The sequence below is a fragment of the Heterocephalus glaber genome, unplaced genomic scaffold (assembly GCF_053883595.1).
Source record: "Heterocephalus glaber isolate CG9 unplaced genomic scaffold, H.glaber_assembly_v1.0 deba00001733, whole genome shotgun sequence".
In the NCBI taxonomy this organism is placed as follows: Eukaryota; Metazoa; Chordata; class Mammalia; order Rodentia; family Bathyergidae; genus Heterocephalus; species Heterocephalus glaber.
The window spans coordinates 907,755-927,634 of NW_028258444.1; the positions used below are offsets into that span (position 1 = coordinate 907,755).

At 37.9% G+C, this 19,880-nt stretch overlaps 1 protein-coding gene across 26 annotated transcripts in view; it reads left to right on the forward strand.

Annotated features, from left to right (window-relative positions):
• Ppfibp1 (PPFIB scaffold protein 1) overlaps window positions 1-19,880 on the forward strand; it is a 194,274-nt gene that overhangs the window by 169,328 nt on the left and 5,066 nt on the right. For 18 of the 26 annotated variants that reach the window (XM_087200242.1, XM_087200239.1, XM_087200241.1 and 15 more), the window contains 13 exons: window positions 892-1,046; window positions 4,803-4,918; window positions 6,629-6,685; window positions 8,073-8,133; window positions 10,555-10,726; window positions 11,161-11,193; window positions 13,311-13,461; window positions 13,760-13,888; window positions 16,112-16,262; window positions 17,015-17,126; window positions 17,236-17,324; window positions 18,432-18,554; window positions 19,266-19,391. In XM_087200242.1, the coding sequence (XP_087056368.1) occupies window positions 892-1,046; window positions 4,803-4,918; window positions 6,629-6,685; window positions 8,073-8,133; window positions 10,555-10,726; window positions 11,161-11,193; window positions 13,311-13,461; window positions 13,760-13,888; window positions 16,112-16,262; window positions 17,015-17,126; window positions 17,236-17,324; window positions 18,432-18,554; window positions 19,266-19,391 (1,475 nt within the window). The remainder of the gene's footprint in view (window positions 1-891; window positions 1,047-4,802; window positions 4,919-6,628; window positions 6,686-8,072; window positions 8,134-10,554; window positions 10,727-11,160; window positions 11,194-13,310; window positions 13,462-13,759; window positions 13,889-16,111; window positions 16,263-17,014; window positions 17,127-17,235; window positions 17,325-18,431; window positions 18,555-19,265; window positions 19,392-19,880) is intronic. The other 8 variants (XM_087200257.1, XM_087200248.1, XM_087200250.1 and 5 more) reach the window with 1 other exon arrangement.

The following is a 19,880-nucleotide window of genomic DNA, read 5'->3' on the forward strand; positions in this document are numbered from 1 at the left end:
AATTAATCCTTTTCATTTCTGCAGGTATAAAAAAATTCTCAAAATTGCTGCTTTGCTGAATATATAGTAACTTTTCACTGGTAGATTGTTCTTTTTGCTTTAAAGTGGCAGAAAGGCTTCTTTTGAGGGATCAAAAGTCATTCATCTTTTTTTTCCCCCCTATTTTCCTTTTGTGTATTTTCCAGAGCACAGCAGTGATAAAAAGTAAGGTATCTAAATGGTGATTCTTGTTGCTATTCAGAATTAGTTTGTTGTACCAGGTATTCTGCAGCTTGGCTTTTCCTAAACTAAAATTTATAAAGCCCCAAGTTTTTTAAATGTACATGAGGTTTTGTTGAAATAAATTACCTTTAAAGTTGTTTTCAAATCTTGTGAGTCAATAATCCCACCAAATATGACTTTGTCTGTGAATACCACTGTTGGGGACTCTGTGGCCCAGAAGTCTTGGGCCCTAGTTGCTCAGATTTTAACTGCTGTTTCTTAGGTGTCCCACATTTTCAAGTGATGCCAGAAAAAGCTGACTCTTCTGGAGGACTTGGGGTATATATAGATCAGTAGTTAGAACACGTGGTAAGCATGCATGAGGCCCTGGGCTCAATTCCTAGCACCTCCTACTATTTCCCCCAAAAAGAAAATATTTGGAGTTTTTTGTGGTTTTGTTTTGGTTTTTGTTTTTTTGAGACAAGGTCTTGCTCTGTAGTTCAAGCTAGCGTCAAACTCATAGTGATCCTCCTACCTCACTGTGTCTCCTGAGTGCTAGGATTACAGGCATGTGCCACCATGCCTGGCCAAAGGAAAATGTTTTATGTTTGATGTAATTAGGATTATTTTCTTCCAGAAGAAAAACGTAAAAAACTATTGTTGTCTTGTTTTTGCCTTATTGTTTTCTAGGCAGAGATGGTGAATATGAAGACCTGTTCAATTCCAGTCCCATCTCCACTTTGTTGGATACACAGGGCTTTAGTGATCTGGAAAAAAGTCCATCCACTTCTCCAGTAACGGCATCTCCCAGCCATGACCCATTCAACACAAGTATTCCAGAAGAGGTCTGTACAGAATGCCAGTGTTTTCTTCTTGTTAAAGAGTCTGTATCATTGAAAGTTCAAACATCGTTAATGATATGAGTGCATGTTTTTTTCCCTCAGTTTTCATTTGGTTTGTTCTGGCAGTTTTTGTGTCCTCCAGGTCTCTGGCTCATTCACTCCCCTGCTGCTTTTTAAAATGTGTATTGTCCCCCTGTCTTTAACAAATGCTTTAAGCAATGTCAAAATTCTTACAAAATTCAGGAAAAACAAGCTAGGCATGGTGGTGGCATGCACCTGTGGTCTCAGCTACTTGAGAGCCTTAGACCAGAGGATCACTTGAGTCCAGGAGTTCAAGGCCAGCCTGTTTCCAAAAAAAAACAACAACACTCTTTTCGGGAAAAACATATAAATGTGAAGGTACATATCATCTTAAATGCAAGATGATAATATATTTATTGAAGAATAAGTAGAGGAAGGTAAAATGAGATTATATAAGTAAATACATTTTAGTCATTTCTGATGGTGACACCAAAAGATGATTGAATAAAATTTCTCTTTGGCTTACTTAAACTGGAAGGCAGTAAGCAGTCTTAAACTCATTTACATTGCATCAAACTGTCCAAGAGGACAGGTATCCTTCCTGACTTATCTCAGAAGTCACACAACATCCCTTCTGCTATGGCCAGAGCCTGACCCAGATTCAAGGAGGGGGATATTGACCCTTACCTCTTTTTTTTTGGTACCAGGGATTGAACTTCTGCTTGTGAGGCAATGAGCTAAATCCCCAGCCCTAACTCTACCTCTTAATAGACAAGTGGCAGCTCCACATTGTAAGAACCTGAGCAGTGGGATATATTGGTGCAACCATACTTGGAAAAATTAGTCTGCTGCTCCATCAAACACTTTGCTGTAACAGTTTACATCTCTGTCCCATGAAAAATACGGTCAGCTCCTCTCCAAACACCCCCAAATTTTATTCCAGTATGGCACCAACCTTCCAGGATCCAATCCAGTTGAGATCAAGATGCATGTGAAGCTGCTCAAGTGCAATTTTTGGGGCAGTTTCTTGACTATCACTCCAATCAGTTTAAAGAGCTGGAAACTTAAGGACACATTATCTGTCTGCCATACCCAACACACAGTGCTGGCAAAGACATTGTGTAGCTGCTATAGGAACTTCTGGTAAAGAAGAGGGAAAATGGAAAACTCTCAAGTGCCCCTAGTGTGTAGCATTTCCTAAGTGAAGATGACTCCTGTTGCCAGTTCCTATACAAGGGCCCTAGCACACCAGATCCTGTGTACTTCCTCCGAAGTCCTCTTGCCTTTTCCCTCAAGTATTTGCAGATGAGTATTTTCCTCAGCTTCATGCCTGTAAAAATACCGTAGAGATTCAAAGCCACCTTTTCATTTTCTACTACCTCTGCTCTTCTGTACCTGATTTGGTATAATACTTTAAACATTTGAAATTTCATATGAATCCCTGTGTAATCTACTCCATTAGCTAAGAGCACATCCACACCTATCTTTACGGTAAGCCTTGGCCTTAGGTTCCTTGTAAGGCCACAGCCACTGAATCTTAGCCTTTTTAAAAGGTTCAGTGTAACAGTACTACTCTCAGTCTTTCTCTTGCCTAAACAAAGGATTTAGACCCTCACACTTGCGAAGCTATGGCAGTAGGACAGTGTGAGTTTGAGGTCAGCTTGGAGCACAGAATGAGCTCAAGGGGAGTATCAAAGACCCCGAAACAAAGGGTTTCACAGCCTTACTCTCAGTTTCACTGAGACCTTGGGTTTCCTGGTGCTGTGTTTGCTCTCTGCCCTAAAGCCATGTCTCAATTTCACTGTCAATCACTGTAGAGAGGCTACAAATGGGATGTAGTTTTATTCAACTAAACAGCTTGACTCTGGTCATCTTGCCGGTCATGTTTTGCTGTAGGCTGAGGAGAGGCCGAGGGCGAGCGTCATCACTCTGTGTCATCTGCTGCTGCTGATCACACGTTGAGAATGTGACATTCAAATCACAGAAAAATGAATTTGATTTCTTTTACAAATGTTAGAAGGGGCTAAAATATCGTGTTAAACAAGATTAAGGAATAAAAAATAATTTAAAGGGGGAAATCCCCAACTTGTACTGAAGGGGAAAAACCATGCCAGCCGATGAGTATGCTGCGTTTATAGAGGTTGCTGTCACATGGAGGACACACCCAGATGGTCTCACAGCCTTAGAAGACTTCCTTGCTCTGTGAATTCCATTTTAATGATACGTTTATACTTTGGAACAGATATGATTTGATTAGAAGTGAGGAAGTTCCGCCACGTTTTTAAGGAAAAGCCAGAAGAGTGATGTGAAATAGAAATGAAGGTTTAAAGTCTGAAAAAGGAATCAAGAAAATGGGTCAGTCTTTTAGTGTAGTTATTTTTTTTCCCATGATTAGGAATCCAAAAACATGTATGAACTTTAGAAAATAGGTATTATGGCTCAGTTGTCCAGGATTAATGATAAGAGAGCTGAGAAACCTAGTAGTAAAAAAATTTTTTTAAAAACCTAAAAGTAAAAAAATACATATCCTATTTTATAATAGGACTTCACATTTCTTGTCCTTTCATACTTGATATCATTTTGTTGGGGCAGGGGTGTCAGGCATTGATCCTACAGCCTTGTCCATGCTAGGCAAGAGGTCTACCATTGAACTACATCTCATTTATAAACTTTTATAGTATCTAAGGAAGAAACGACTATTCAATAACTGAAACAAAAATCACAGAGCTAAATTCATTACTTACTTAACCAAGTAAGCTTTGTTAGCAAGTACATTCTCCTCAAGTTGGTGATATGGACTTTTTCGGACACTCAGAGCTTAGGCAGGCAGGAGTAGTAAGTTGAAATCACCTGCAGGTGTGTAGTTACTAAGTAGAGACCTGCTGATTGGTTGGCATATAGAAGTTAGTTCGCTGAGCCTAGCATGGTGGCTCACACCTGTAATCCCAGCACTCGAGGAGGCTGAGGCAGGAGGATCCAAAAGTTCAAGCCCACCCTGAGCAACTTAGCAAGCACTGTCTCCCAATTAAAAAAAAAAAAAAAGTTTTTAAAGGACTAGGGATATAGCTCAATGTGAAGACCTTGGATTCAATCCACCACCAGTACACCCACCCCCGCCCTCCCCGACAGAAAAAAAAATGTGTGTTCACTGGTATGAGTCCTTACCTGGCTCAAGTTCAGAAGTGAGGGATTGTCAATGATCAGTTGACTTTCTGTTCATTTTCTCACTGAAATATGTTTTAAAGTATTGATTTACTATTTCTTGATATGGACCACAATTCAGTTGCTCTCCAGTTGTCATACATTATTGAAAACTCAAGTATTAAAATTCTTTCACACTTAAAATACACAAAGCATTTGAGAAAAATGTGTTAAGCATTTTGTTTGTTGCTGTAATATGACTAAGCAAAGTATTTCAAGTGGTGACTACAAAGTACTTTGAAATTGATTGGTTTTAGTTATACTTTTCATCAGTTCTGTTAATTGAAATTAGTCAGCTTGTCCACACATAATATAATAATTAGCCAGGCCAATGTTCCATACTAGACTTGTGGTAGAAATTAATTAAATTAAATAGTGCTTTGTTTACAAATTGCTGTACTTAGCTTTAGTGTTAAATCACCGCACCCCTGTAAGACAGCTGTCATTTATTTATATTTACTTTGTTTTGCTTGTTTGATTGTTTTGTGTTTCTGTGGGGTTGTTGTTTTTTTTTTTATTTCTATAATTATATTACAGCTCCACACCAGCATCTTGCAAGTTTCAATCCCTTCATTATTGCCAGAATCCATAGGCATGGAAACTGCTGAAAAATCAAAATTGCCTCCTAAGCCGGAGACTTCATTTGAAGAGAAGTATGTCATTCACAGTCTAACACTGCAATATGAATGTTCAGGAAGGCATGTGCAAGGGGACCTTTAATATATTGTTGAAGTAGAAAATGTGAAGCAGGAAATAAAGGGACCTGAGCCTGGGGAGGTGAGGTAGCCAGTTTAGGTAGGGGTTTTTAAGAACTTGAATTTTACTTTGTAAGTCATAGGTGGCCATCAGAGGATTGTAGCATGATAGTAACAGCCATGTGCCAGAAAGCTGTTTTGAAGATGACTATGAAGGAGACAGCAAAGCAATATAGTAGTTTCTGTATAGGCAAATAGATAGGTTTTTTGGTACCAGAGATTGAACTCGGGACCTTGCGCTTGTGCAGCAGGTGGCGGCACCACTGAGCTAAATCCCTGGCCCAAGGCAAATAGATTTTTTTGCCAGCATATTTCCAAATTAATTGCCTAATCTTACTTTAAGCCAAATCAATAAAATTTTAAAAGATAGAAATACTTTCCTTTGCACATGTTTTTTGGTTTTGACAATTCTATTCACTTAGAATATACACAGTGCCTAACCTACAATGGTTCAGTATAATTTCTCATAATTTTTCAACTTTACAACAGTTGTGTTTTTTTACATTTTCAGTGTAACATTTAATAAATTAGATCACTTCATTATAACAGAGGTTTTGTGTTAGATAATTTTGCCCAACTATAGACTAATGTAAGCATTCTAAGTATATATAAGGTAAGATAGGCTAACCTATGTCATTTGATGGGTTAAGTATATAAAGTGTGAAGAAAAAAATATGTTGAGTGTTTAAATTTAAAAGTTATTATAGTAAAAGACACATTACTACTAATCCCTCTCGAAATACTTCCCCTGGCTTTTAACACACTTATCCAATCATTGTTTCCACTTTTTAAGGCAATCCTCCAAGTTGTCTTTTGTGAATGTCCTTAGTTGAACTGTCTTGGCTACCTCAATGTCCTGAATCAATTCAAAACATTTATGATAATTTCTGTCATATAAAAACCTTACAGCATTTCCAGGGCCTGCCTCGCAAGCACAAGGTCCTGAGTTCGATCCCTGCTACCAAAAAAAAACACCAAACCTTACAGGGCCGGGGATTTAGCTCAGTGGTTTCACCGCCTGCCTCAAAAGTGCAAGGTCCTGAGTTCGATCCCCAGTACCAAAAAAAAAATCTTACAGTAGACTGGGGATTTAGCTCAGTGGTTCTGCCGCCTGCTTTGCAAGCGCAAGGTTCCCAGTTTGATCCTCAGTACAATAAAATAACCTTACAGTGTGTCTGCATCTACTTTAATGAATGGATCTGGCACTGTGCCACTTCTAGCTCTTCCCCAAAGTCAAAATGACCATGCCCTTTGGATCAATTCAGGACTTCAGTAGCCACGAGAGCACAACTAAAGGGACAAAAGAGGACTTCCAGAACTGCTTCAGCAAGTGGCAAGAATGATGGGATAAGTGTGTTCAAAGCAAGGGAGAGTATTTTGAGGGGAGTTAATGGCAATGTGTCTTTCACTATAATAATTATTTTTAATTTTAACATTCACCATCCTTTGATTATGCCTCATATTAAGTGCATTTTTTGAATTAGTGATATTTTCAATTGAAGTTGGGTTTATTGAAACTAACACCATTGTAAGTCAAGGAGCATCTGTGTGGTCTTTTATTCATAACCCTAATAAATACCTTTTTTTTTTTTTTTTTTAACATTTTAGTGATGGAAAAATAACCCTTGGTGCTGCTGTTGAAACCCAGCTGGGTGACAGTATTTTGTAAGTTATATATTATTAAATACAAAAAGTATGATTAGAGCTTGAGGGAAAAGAGGGTCTGTTTCACTAACAATAATCAATATTGAGTCAGTGACTGACGCAGTTAATAGCTAATGCAGTTTTATGAAGCAGTTGTCATGACTAGGTGAGATTAAACAGTTGTAAGTTTACAAAAAAAACCCACTGTTACCTCGTGCCAAGTATTTGCAGATCTTTAGCCTTGAGACAGGTTCTTGCCAAATTGCCTGAGCTGGGCTAGAATTTTTGATCCTTTTGCCTCATCTTCCCAGACTGCTGGGATTACAGGCATGTGTCACCACGCCCAGCTTTGACTTACATTTTTATTCCAACAGAAAAGAATCCCACAGAATGATATGATGGCTGGAAAGCTGATTTTTTTTCTTTACTTCAATTTAATAAACTTACATAATTTGAATGTTTATCCAAGTTAAAGTCTGGATAAAATTAGAGAAGTCTCTTTTCAAAGCAGTACTCAAAGATGAGGTTGTTTCTTTTTTCACCATATTTTTTACTTTATTTGATAGTGGATACTGTCTAGCAACTTTTATATAAATGTAAATATGGAAGAAATCTCTTTTAGATGTTTGTATATTTATGGTCTCTGTCTCTACTTATTTCTCTCTCTCTTTCTCTATTTCTCTGTCTCTGTCTGTATCTCTGTCTGCGGAGCTGTGGATCAAATCCAGGGCCTTGCTAAGCATGTGCTTTACCACTGAGCTACATGACCAACCTTCTTTCTCTTTTTAAATTGGTCCTGCCGTCAATTTTTTAGTAAAGCCATCTCGGGATCTATATATAACTGAATTATGTGAGAGTGTCTCTGAATATTTAATGCTATCACTGTGCCTTCCTTAATAGCAAATGAATGATTATGAGTAGCAGTAGGAATTCCTCTGTTATGCATTGGTCATAACTATAAAATGAATTGTTTTGTCAGATTCAGACTCAGATTTCTGTGAATTAAAAATTAAAACCTTTATTCTTTATTTTCATTATAAGTAGATTTAAAGAGTCTAGAAGTATTTAAACTTTCTGAATACTAATGTATATTTGGAAAGGATATACCAGTGGAAAATACTGGTTTATTTTTAAATATTGACATCACAGAGATAGTCCTAAGTGTTTTTCCAGTTATTCTAACATGTGTAGGATATTAAGTTATTGGCAGGACAATTAACCACCCTTACTTTTAAAAGAACTAAATGTTATAATTTAGTTAAGCACATAAATGACTATGTGATTCCAGATTTTTCTTTTATTGCCAGGATTCAATCCACATATAATTTAGTTTCTTCCTAAGATGATCCACTTAAAAACAGAGGCACCAGAGCTACTTTTTATTAATTCTAATTATTGTTATTTTTAGAACTTCAAGTCTACAAAAATCCAGCAGCCTGGGAAATCTGAAGAAAGAGACATCAGATGGGGTAGATTTTGTATTTTTCTTTTCTTCTTTTATCCTAAGAAGGAAATATTTAAGTATCTTCAAATCTTCCCATTTTGCAAATAAAACTCATAGTAAGAGCTTGTAGTTTCCTTAATGAAAAATTATTAGCTACCATGGTGTGGTTAATGATAAATATTATGTATGGATATGAACAACTGAAAATATTACATAAAACTAAAAATGAAGCCTTTAATAAAACAAAAAATAAAGTAGGAAATAAATGAAGATTTTGTAGCTTAGAAGTAGTGTAAATTTTTTCTCATTTATGGAAGCATGTGACAGATTCTAAGCATATACAAAGAAGTCCTGTAACAACCTTAAATATTACTGTTTTGGGGGGGCAGATACTGGGGATCGAACTCAGGACCTTGTGCTTGCAAGGCACGCAGCAGAACCACTGAGCTAAATCCTTGGCCCACAACCTTAGATATTGTTGTTGTTTTGAATAGGAAAAAGAGTATATTCAGAAGCCTTCAGAGGTAACTTTAATATCCAAATTAAAATATAAAAATTTTTTTGCTTCCATTACATGTGAGTTCCTTAAATGCCTCCAGTAGTCTAAAAATCTCAGACCCAGCAAAACATTATGCTTATCAAAGAAGCCAGACACAAAAGTCACATATTACATGATTCCATCTCTTTCCAGCGTAGATAATCCATAGAGTCAGTGGTGTGAGGAGAGAAGAATGCATGATGGTGTGGGTTTTACTTGAGAATGATGGAGACACTCTGAAACTGGATAGAGGTGGTAGTTGTACAACATTGTGAATATACTAAATGCCACTGAATTGTCCACTGTAAATAGTTAATTTTTATGGTGTGTGAATTTCATCATAGTTATTAAAACAACAAAACCGTGAACTCACAATCATGCCATATGATGTGTTTTTTTTTTTTTTACTGGGAATCGAACTTGGGCCCTTGTGCTTGGGAGGCAGGGCGCGGAATCACTGAGCTAAATCCCTGGCCTGCCATATGATGTTCTTAATGAGTGTAACTGGACTTCCCTAAACTTCACAGAAAGCCCTTCTTAATGTAGATGACTAGTAGTTTATTTTATACAACCACTGTCCATCAGAGGCAGATGCCTTGGTATTTTTAAAGACTTCATCAATACACTTCTTTTTTTCCCATGACTTTCATTCATGACCTTGAAAAGGTTCCAGTTGGGTAGATAGGCTACTTCCACACACAGTCGTCTTGACTGTTGGCTCTCAGCCCTTGACTCATGTGGAGGCAGAACCAGGAATGCTGGAGACAACTATCATTAAGTTCCTTTTTGTTTTGTCAGTTTAATCAGTGGTTAAAAGATTTTGACATCAGTGTTGAGACACAGATAATAAGACCACTATGTTGTATCATCCACTTTAATTACCATGAGCAGTAAGTAGTTAGAGTAAAATCACCACCTTATATGCCTATCTCCCCTCGCCTTTTTCTCAACTTCTGCAAAAGAAACTGAAAACAAGAAAAAGCTGGGCATGCTGGTGCAGGCCTGTAAGCCCAGCAGGAGACCGAGGCAGGAGGATCACTCACCATAAGTTTGAGGGCAAACCACACTCACTACACAGAGACCCTGTCCTTTTTTTTTTTTTTGGTACTGAGGATTGAACTCGGGACCTTGCACTTGCAAGGTAGGCAGTGGAACAACTGAGCTAAACCCCCGGCCAGAGACCCTGTCTTTAAAAAAAAAAGCAAGAGATATTAGAGAAATGAGAACATGCATCCAAAAGTGTCTTTGGGTAATACTAAAACAATATAACATACTTTAACCCTATAATTGCCAATTCAGATCACCAAAAAGCTCAAAATACACAGCTGCATGTTGTGTCTTCATTTTATTTTATTTTATTTTTTTTTGGTATCAATTGAACTTGGGAACTTGCACTTGCGAAGCAGGCAGCAGAACCACTGAGCTAAATCCCCGGCCCCATTTTATTATTCTTTGAGAAGAATGTTTAAAATAACTGGAGTAAAATCTCCTTATGTTGTGAATATAAAAGCTTGGATTTGTGTTTTATAGAATTATATTATGTTTCTGTTGATGTAGTTATAAGAATGTGAATTGTATTATAGTTCTGTATCATAATTGCTAGAAAAGTAAGAAATCAGCTGTTACTAGCTATATATCTTTGGTCAATGTCTCTTGAGGAATGAGACAAATAAAATTTGAGACTTTTTGTCTTAAATATTTAAAGCCCTAAACACATATATTTATAGATTAGTGATGGACATGTATGTGTTGTTGCTGCTGCTGTTTTTTTAAGTAGCTTTCAGAATGGATTATAAGAGTACTCTTTTAAACAAAGTTATATAATACAATCTAATGATTAGTGTGGAGCCCAGCATGTCCTGATGACTGTGCACATTAACACTCTACATTGTTATCACCCTCTCTCAGGATAAAGCTCCAGGAGAAAATAGCATGTTTGGGAGTCTCCCTCCCAAAGCTGCAGGCCATGAGGCCTCTGTGGATGACAACACTTTTGGCACTCGAAAAGTCAGATCTTCTTTTGGTCGGGGCTTTTTTAAAATCAAAAGTAACAAGAGGACAGCAAGTGAACCAAACTTGGGTACGTGTAGCCTAATGTTTCAGAAAAAGGAAAAGATTAACCTCTTCCCTTGTTCATTTATGTATACATTTCCGTTTCTCAGAAATGAAGGTGAGTGACTTGAGTGAAAAGTAAGCAAAAGATTTTGGTGGATTTAATTTAGCACTGTGAAGATATATCGCCTTTCTCTGTCAAGCTCTGTCCTGTGGTACAAACAGTGGAAAGACCAAAACTATGATTCTCTTTTGATTCCATTATACACAGCTTCCTATCTGTTTTGATAGTGCCTAAGTAAAGCCCCCGTTGACAGCCCTGGTGGAGTCTCTGTGCATGCCTCTCGTCCACTGTGTGTGTTTCATGAGGAGGAGTTTCTGATCTGTGTTTCATATTGTCCTCCCCTTTTGTTCTCTCCATTGGACTGCGTGTGATTGTGTACGTTGTTGGGATCTCTGAAGATCGTAAACGAAGTGCCAGTGCACCCACCCTAGGTATTGTACTCTTGCATGCCAGCCTTCACTAGTGCTATGCTCCAAGCTCATCTAATCCTACTCTTGCCTTCTGTGATCTTTAGAAAGCAAGATGGCAGCAATCAGAAAATGTAGTTCTCCATTCCAGAGTGTTCTTTCCATCTTCTACTAAAAAAGGACTCTGTAGAGCCTTTTCTTCCACGCCTACGTACTATTTAACCAATGCTATTTACTACATCATGTGAGTAGCTCTGAGAGGCCCTGGAAGTCCCCAGCATCACACGAAGTACAAGGCAGGAATGTCCTGGCATTGTACCTCCCAGCTCTTTCTGCTTTGATGCATGTATCATCACACACTAACTTTCAGGCCCTTACAGTCCATTGTCCATGGGTACATTTTTCTTAGCCTCCCAAAAGAAGTATTTTTAGCCAGGTGAGAAAGTTGTAGAAGACACTGAAGATGACAGCTTTAGACTTAACTTCTGTTTGAGGAACATACTTCTGGCATTTTATTGCTTTGAAAATTGAGGTAACAGTTAATAGCAGAGATAACTTTATATATTATCAGAGATTTTTGAAGAGTGGAAGTTCAGTTTTTTTCTTAGAAGTGTAGTGTACAGAAAGAAAAAATGTCCTCAAGAGAAAAACCAATATGATATTTCATAAATGAGGGTGAGCTATGCAACATTTTCAGGCCATACTCACTTTGCCTGTGGCCTGTGATTGGATAGAGTCCCTTGGGTTGTCCCAGTAGCTGCTGTCACTTTATATAGATACCCACCTGTCTGCTCACATGAACCATCAGAATTGACATGCTCTCTTTGTAATCTTCAATGTCTAGAATGAGTGCTGGATACATAAACTGACCTTATCAGACAACTATTTCAAATCATTTTCTGCATCATTCTTAGAAGAACTATATTGTCAATGCTTACAGGCAAATAGCTGCTTACTATAACCCATAATCACAGTCCTGCTTCATGGAAAAGTGAGCTTCTACAACCTGTATATTTTGCTAAAACACTGTTTGTTCCTGAGATACTTGCATAGCTTTTTCTTTATAAAGTGTAAAATCTTACATTGAGGAAACCAGTGAGGGACATAAAATAAGTAAAATAGTTTATCTTTGAGATCTAGCAGTGGCAAATGTGAATATTTTTCTTTTTAAGGCACAATCAGTAGGCACTAATTTTATGTCAAGAGAAAAACTTACACTTACCCAGTTTATTGCATTCCCAGTGCCTAGGAAATAGGTTGGGATAAATTTCTCAATGAAACCCTAACTTGATAACTAATGTCTCTAAATGCCAAAGGAGAAAAAAAGGAAATAAAAAGAAAATGACACAGAGTTTGAACTGAAATAACAGGGATGGGATACTGTTACTTAATACTAATTATCAAATAAAATAATTAGAAGAGACATTCAAAGACATTGGATGGGTTAGTTGAGTTCAAGATGCCTCAGCACACTGAATTGACAATATGACACACATTCAGATATGAGGCTGGAGAAAGATTAGGTCTAGAGATTCTGTGCCACCTCCTGTAATGAGTAATGCCATTGTTTAGTGCTGAGTTTAGTGCGGGTAAGCTTTTCAGGAGATCCTTACAATGTTAGAGTGGAATGGAAGAGAGAAAGTAAACAGGGTTGCTACAGCCAGGAAGAAACTGTCAAGTGACAGACCTAGGAGAGTGTCACGACGAATAGGAAGGGAAGTGGGTGGTACCCAACAGTACCAAGTAGTCGACCAAGGTAGCGTTAATTTTCATTATGAAATCAGGTCACACAAGGAAAGAATGTGGCTATCTTGTCATACATTTAATCTCAAAAAAGTATTTTTTAGTTGTCTTTATAGACAAGAGTCTAAATTAGAGTAGAATGTACATTTGCTTCCATTTTTCATATTTACAGTGTGTTCTCTGTAAATCACTGACTTATACAGCAACAGCAGAAGAATTTTTTTTTTTTGGTACCGGGGATCGAACTCTGGTCCTTGCGCTTGCACAGCAGGCGGCGAAACCGCTGAGCTAAATCCCTGGCCCCTAAGAATTCTTAACAGTTGCAAAAACCAAGAAGGTTAAAATCTGATCATGTTCATTTCGTATTTTAAATAAGTCTTTATTCTATCTTGGAATAGCTGAAACAGAAAAGGAGACAGCAGAGCACCTGGATCTGGCTGCTGCATCTTCTCAGCCCAGAGATTCACAGGGGAACAGTACCTTCCAGATGTCTCCACTTTCTCCAGATTCCAAAAAGAAATCCAGAGGTATCAGGAGACTCTTTGGAAAGTAAGTAAAAGAGTGGACGAGTACTCAGTCTTGTGTTACCTGTTGCCCAAATATAGGGACAAAGGGGAAATTGGCAGAAAATGGGCATGAAGCTGTAAGGTTGTGTGCTCTTATGGAAGGAAAACTGTGATTTGGAATCCATTAATTCGCCGGGTCTTCAGATATAAATTCAGATGTCTTTGTTAACTACATACAAAGATGAATAACTCAAATGAACATACCAATTTAAAACATTCTGATTAAAAGTCTAAGCCTTCCTCAAGTCTAATAATGGCCATATTTGTTGTGTCTTCTTCAGACTTAGGAGAAGTCAATCGACCACATTCAACCCAGAAGACATGTCTGAACCTGAATTCAAAAGAGGAGGGACAAGGGCAACTGCAGGTCCTCGGTTGGGTTGGTCTCGTGATCTGGGACAGACTAACAGGTAAGAACAACCAAATAAATGGGCTTTAGCATCTCTACTCAAGGGTCAAGGGCTGGTGAATACAATGTTAATATTGTCACTGGTTAAATAATTCAAAGTCTTGGCTTAACTGCCATGCCTGAGGGAAGGACCCATCCTTTCTAGAGTGGTGCAGTTTGTCAGTGGTTAATAATAACTGCACAGAAGCCGAGCCCTGTATGAGGTAGGTGCAGAGCCAGAGCTAAAGTGTCAGGGTCAGCAGCATCTATACTATGATGATTCTTGGGCTTAAACTTTACATAGGCAGCAGTTATATTAGAAGTACCCAAAAGCATAGCCTGGAAAGGTGGGATTACATAGTGGTTAAAAGTAGGTCCTAGGGGGTTGGGTGCTGTGTAGCTCAGTGGTGGTACACTTGCCTAGTGTGTAAGGTCCTACATTCAATCACTAGCATCACACAAACCAACCCCCCAAAAGTAGATTCTAGAGAGACTGCTTGAATTTGGTTTCTAGTCTTTCTGCTTCCTACCAATGAGGTGACCCTGAGCAGTGACTTCCATGCCTCAGTTTTTTGTTGCTGTTGTTTTTGGTTTTTTTGTTTGTTTGTTTTCCTTATTATTTGTTTTGTTTTTGTTTTTGTTTTGTTTTTTTGGTACCAGGGATCGAACTCAGGACCTTGTGCTTCCAAGGCAGGCGACGGCACCATTGAGCTAAATCCCTGGCCCTAAGGGTTTTTTTTTTTTTTAGGGGCTTTTTTTTGGTCTTTTTTTTCACTTTTCTTTTTTGGTACCGGGAATCGAACCCAGGGCTTCGCGCTTGCCAGGCAGGCACTACACCACTGAGCTAAATCCCCAGCCCATGCCTCAGTTTTTTCATCATCATTGTCATCTACATAATCAGTACCTACCTCAAAAGGTGATTTTGAAGATTAAATGAGTTATTATTTGTTAAGTAGCTGGTAAATAATAACTGTTCAGTAAACATTAAAGATTAATGGAGTCTGAAAGCACTGAAAGATATAAATTCTACCAGAGTTCTTAGATGTAGTGGTTTACCTGTTGTATAGAGCTGATTTGGAGCCAACATTCTCATCTACTGAGCATGAAAGGGTGAGATTGGCAAACAGAAAAAAGTGTTGATACTGAATCTTATAAAAATCTTATAATGGGGTGAAACCTTTTCTACACAGTCTTTCCCACACAGGTGGAACACTGGATGCAGCTTTCATCAAGGAGTCTTTCTTTGGCCTTCTTTAAATACTGAATGTTCTCATTTGCCATATGTTCTTTCTGAACATAGTAAAGGACTTCTATGCTACTGAAAAAATTTAAAGAGTTGTGTTCATCCTCACATTTATTTTTCACATCAGAGCACTAGTGTCTGTGCATACAAAGTAAAAGAAAATAAAAATTGTTTTGATTACTCTTTCCTACACTTAGAACATATTATCCTCTTCTCTTGATTATCAACCACAAAGAAACCATAATTCTGCCAAAGTTACTTCAAGGTAGATTTGAATTTCAAAGTAGATTTGCTACTGGATGTTTTCTGTTTGGGAATCTAATCTTCCAGCCACATTGGTTGAAATTGGTTCAGTGACTTACATTGGTTCAACTAGATGTTTTTCTGTACAACACATTCTTTTTTTTTTTTTTTTTTACTTTTTCATATTTTAGTATTTTTAATATAGTCTATTTTTAGATTTACTTTTTTTTTGGTGGTACCTGAGATTGAACTCAGGACTTGTACTTGCAAGGCGGCACAATACCACTGAGCTAAATCCCCAGCCTAGATACACATTTTTGATTAGTGCATGTGTGCAGTACATAATGTTTGAAGTCTTTGTGGGGCGTTGGTACAGGTACGTAATGTATTCTGATTCCTTTTTCCATCCTCTTTCCCTCCCTTCCCTCCACCCATCACTTGATGCCCTTCCTTTTTTTTGAGAACGTATTTGCAGTTCATAATGTTTGCATTACTCATGTGTAGTTGGTACGGGTACATGACACATTCTTTCTAAATCACTTTGAATCTTTTGCAATTTCATTTGAAACAAAGACAGTTGTAGTCAAACATAACTTTAAACTCTACTTCCTTCTCCAAATATGCACTAAAAATTAAACTTTTCATGGCTAAAGGTGTATTCATCAAGGAATTTCCATGTCTATTGAATGTATAGTTGTTCAAAACTAATGATAAGTTGGCTTTAAATTGTTTCTCATGCAATCATTCATTTTCCTGTAGTGACTTGGATATGCCTTTTGCCAAATGGACCAAGGAGCAAGTTTGTACTTGGCTGGTGGAACAGGGGTTGGGGTCCTACCTGAATTCTGGCAAACACTGGATTGCATCTGGTCAAACCCTTTTGCAGGCTTCTCAACAAGATTTAGAGAAGGTGACTGCTTCTTTGTTTACAAAATACTAAAAGAAAGCAAATATGAATGTAGAATTGTTTTTTATTCAGAAAAGGGCATGGGTAGAGTTACTGTTACAGACTTTTAAAAGAGTTCAGTTTTTCAACCATTTCCTGCTTATTTTGCCTCAGGCACTTGAAAGGAAGGGCCTCATCTTGACTTTTATGGAATACCTGAGCCACTGAACATTTCAATGAAAAATAACTAGCCATAATAATAAATCTTAAGTTCATATTTCTCAAAACATTTTATGGCCTTATTGACATATTTCATTGTAAAATCACATTTCAACTTTATTTTGAAAAAGAAAAGCACTCTATATTTTATGTCCCAATAACTTAACATTTTGCACAAAATAAAGAGTAAAATTATTTTTTGGGGGTACCAGGAATCGAACTCAGGTCCTTGGGCTTGCGAGGCAGACAGCGGGACCACTGAGCTAAATCCCTGGCCAAGAGTAAAATTCTTATTATGCATAGTACAAGTCCTATCTTACATAGAAAATGAGTCACTGTGGAATGTCTAGCGCACCACTGAAGGAATTGTGGTGGTCTTGGATCTCTAGAGATGTATTATTCAGTAATATTTTATGACCCCAAGTTAGTATTCTAATTTAATGTAGAATTGGGTCTTTAATGGTAGCTTCATTTTGGAGAGCTTCCTATATTTTTGCCAGTGCTTCCAGCCCATATAGATAGAATTATAAAGTCATTGTTTCTGTTTATTACATCAGGAACTTGGAATCAAGCATTCACTTCATAGAAAGAAACTCCAGCTGGCATTGCAAGCCCTAGGATCTGAAGAAGAAACCAATCACGGAAAGCTGGATTTCAACTGGGTCACTAGTAAGAAGTTTTTATTTTTTAAAAATAATAATAATAAATATTGCTGTCTTTTTCATCACAAAAAAAGGTGTTTTGTGGCATAGTAATGATACTGCTTTGTCTCTTTTAGGATGGTTGGATGATATTGGCCTTCCCCAGTATAAGACCCAGTTTGATGAAGGACGAGTGGATGGTCGAATGCTCCATTACATGACTGTTGTAAGTTCTTCATCCTGGCATTTGAGTAGAAAGATAGTAGCCAGTTAGTAGCCTTGAGGATTTCAACTGTTGTCTAACATATTTTAAAAATATTCTTACAGAAGATTCTCTTCTTCCTCTTCCTCTTTTTTCTTCAATAAGAAATGTGTTATCAGTGTGCCTATAGTAGATGTTTCCTTGTTTGTTTTCTGAGTGAGACTGGTGCTTATCTTGACACTGCCCCTCAAATCACCTTCTGAAATAATCTGCTTGGGTGTATTTGATATATTTGGAAATGTTCCCAGTAGTCACACAAAGTTTTTTCTTGAGGGGCTGATTAGTGATATATGTTAATACTTATAATTTCTTCGTCTCTCTTTTCTTTTTTACTCACACTGAAACCTCTGCACTAAGTAAAATATTTTTTCCAACATTGGTCACACTGCCTGCTGAGTGTGTAATGATCTAGAACCAGAGAACTCTTAAGGCCAGGGAATAATCTAACAAGGGCATTCTGATTTTCCTTATGATATGCCTCAGTATGGAAAACCAAACCATGATGGTTAGTGAGCATTACTGGCTCTTATGGTAACTGCGGGCTGAAAAGAAAAAGAAGAGGCAGTGTAGCCCATTTCTTTAATTGTGCTTAAATATCTGCTTTACCTGTAGACAAAAGTTCTAGGAATCCAAGATGGAAGCAAAGAAATTCCTTTGTTTGCAGTATGCAAATTGAAACACATGGGCCTGGGAATGTACCTCAGTTGTAGAACTCGTGCTTGGCAAGCACTAGCACCAATAACAAACAAAAAACTCAGAAAATAGATTATCTTTTATAATGATCCAGTAAGTGCTCTTCACACTGTCAGAGCCCTGGGATTGCATTCTCCTGTCAGATCATCTCAAAGAGAAAAACAGTTGACAGTCAGCTTTGTTGGTAACACCTTTAATATGGGGTCCAGAGAGGATTTTGTTCAGAACAGGAAAAGGGGATTCTGTTACTAAATAAAAGCTTTGAAATCCCTGGCAAGCTTGTGAAGCACATTCCAGTGTTTTGCAGTTTCCATAGAAATAGAAAGGTCCTATCGTTATAGGCCAGGACAGTGAACACTTCTTTCTGGTTTTTTGCAGGATGACTTACTGTCTGTGAAGGTTGTGAGTGTGCTGCACCATCTCAGTATCAAAAGGGCCATCCAAGTTCTGAGGATCAATAACTTTGAACCAAATTGCCTACGGAGGCGGCCGTCAGATGAGGTAGCATTTCCAACAGTCTCTATAAGCATCCATTTCTCATGTATGCAACTGTGTGTACAAAACTAAGACCCATTTCTTGGAGCCTGAGGGGAAAGCCAGTCTCTTTTGAACCTTGAATCCAATCATTCTTTCTTTTCCCCCATGATGGTTCCTCTGTGTAACTAAAGCAAAGGGTTGTTTTTCATTTTTTTATAGGTATATTTTTGTGTCCTGTCTTCTTAATCCACAGAACTAAATATTACTATAAAAATTTCATTTCCTCTTTCTTCTTAGTGTGTAAGAAAGCTTGATACTCTGATATAAATTCTTTAAAAGAAAATTCAAATCAACATTTTTTCTTTAATAAGGTGGATGCCAGATGTGGTGGCACATGCCTGTAATCCCAGCATTTGGGAAGTTAGGGCAAGAGGATTGCAATGAGTTTAAGGCTAGCTTTGGTTCCATAGTGAGTTCAAGGCCATCTTAAAGTACGTAGCAAGATCCTGTCTCAAAAAACAAAACATGTAGTGGGATGTCAAGTCATAGTGTTCTATGGGGCAGACTTCTTTTTGGGGTTTTTTTTGTTGTTGTTTTTGGTACCAGGGATCAAACTCAGTTCCTTGCACTTGTGCAGCAGGTGTGGTGCAGACTTCTTAGGTTGCACATGCAAGTTTGATGTGGAGAATCCTGTCACCAACAACTGAAGCTCATGGTGGTTGTTTGTTCCCACAGAGTAACATTACCCCATCTGAAGTTCAGCAGTGGACAAATCATCGTGTGATGGAGTGGCTGCGCTCAGTGGACTTGGCTGAATATGCCCCCAACCTCAGAGGCAGTGGGGTCCATGGTGGACTCATGGTAAAACTCTGTTTCAATTTTACATTGACATCTCATTTTGTTTCCTTTACTTTAATGACCAGGATATTGTAGGTTGAGCAAAATCTGAATTGCTCCAACATCTATAAATGGAAAACTCAACACCTAACCTCATACAGTTAGTTGCAGTCAAAATACAAGCATACTTAGGGGCTGGGGATTTACCTCAGTGGTTTCGACACCTGCTGTGCAAGCGCAAGGACCTGAGTTCGATCCCCGGTACCAAAAAAAAAAAAAAAAAATGCAAGCATACTGGGGCTGGAGGTTTAGCTCAGTGGTTCCACCACCTGCCTCACAAGCTAAAGGACCCGAGTGTTCAATCCCTGGTACCAAGAAAAAAAAAATACAAGCACACTAAAATTATTATGAGGTTATATATATGAAACATAAATGAATTTCATGTTTAGACTTGCATCCCATCCCTAGAAGTCCTCTGTATACATGCAAATATTCCAAAAATCTGAAAGGAAA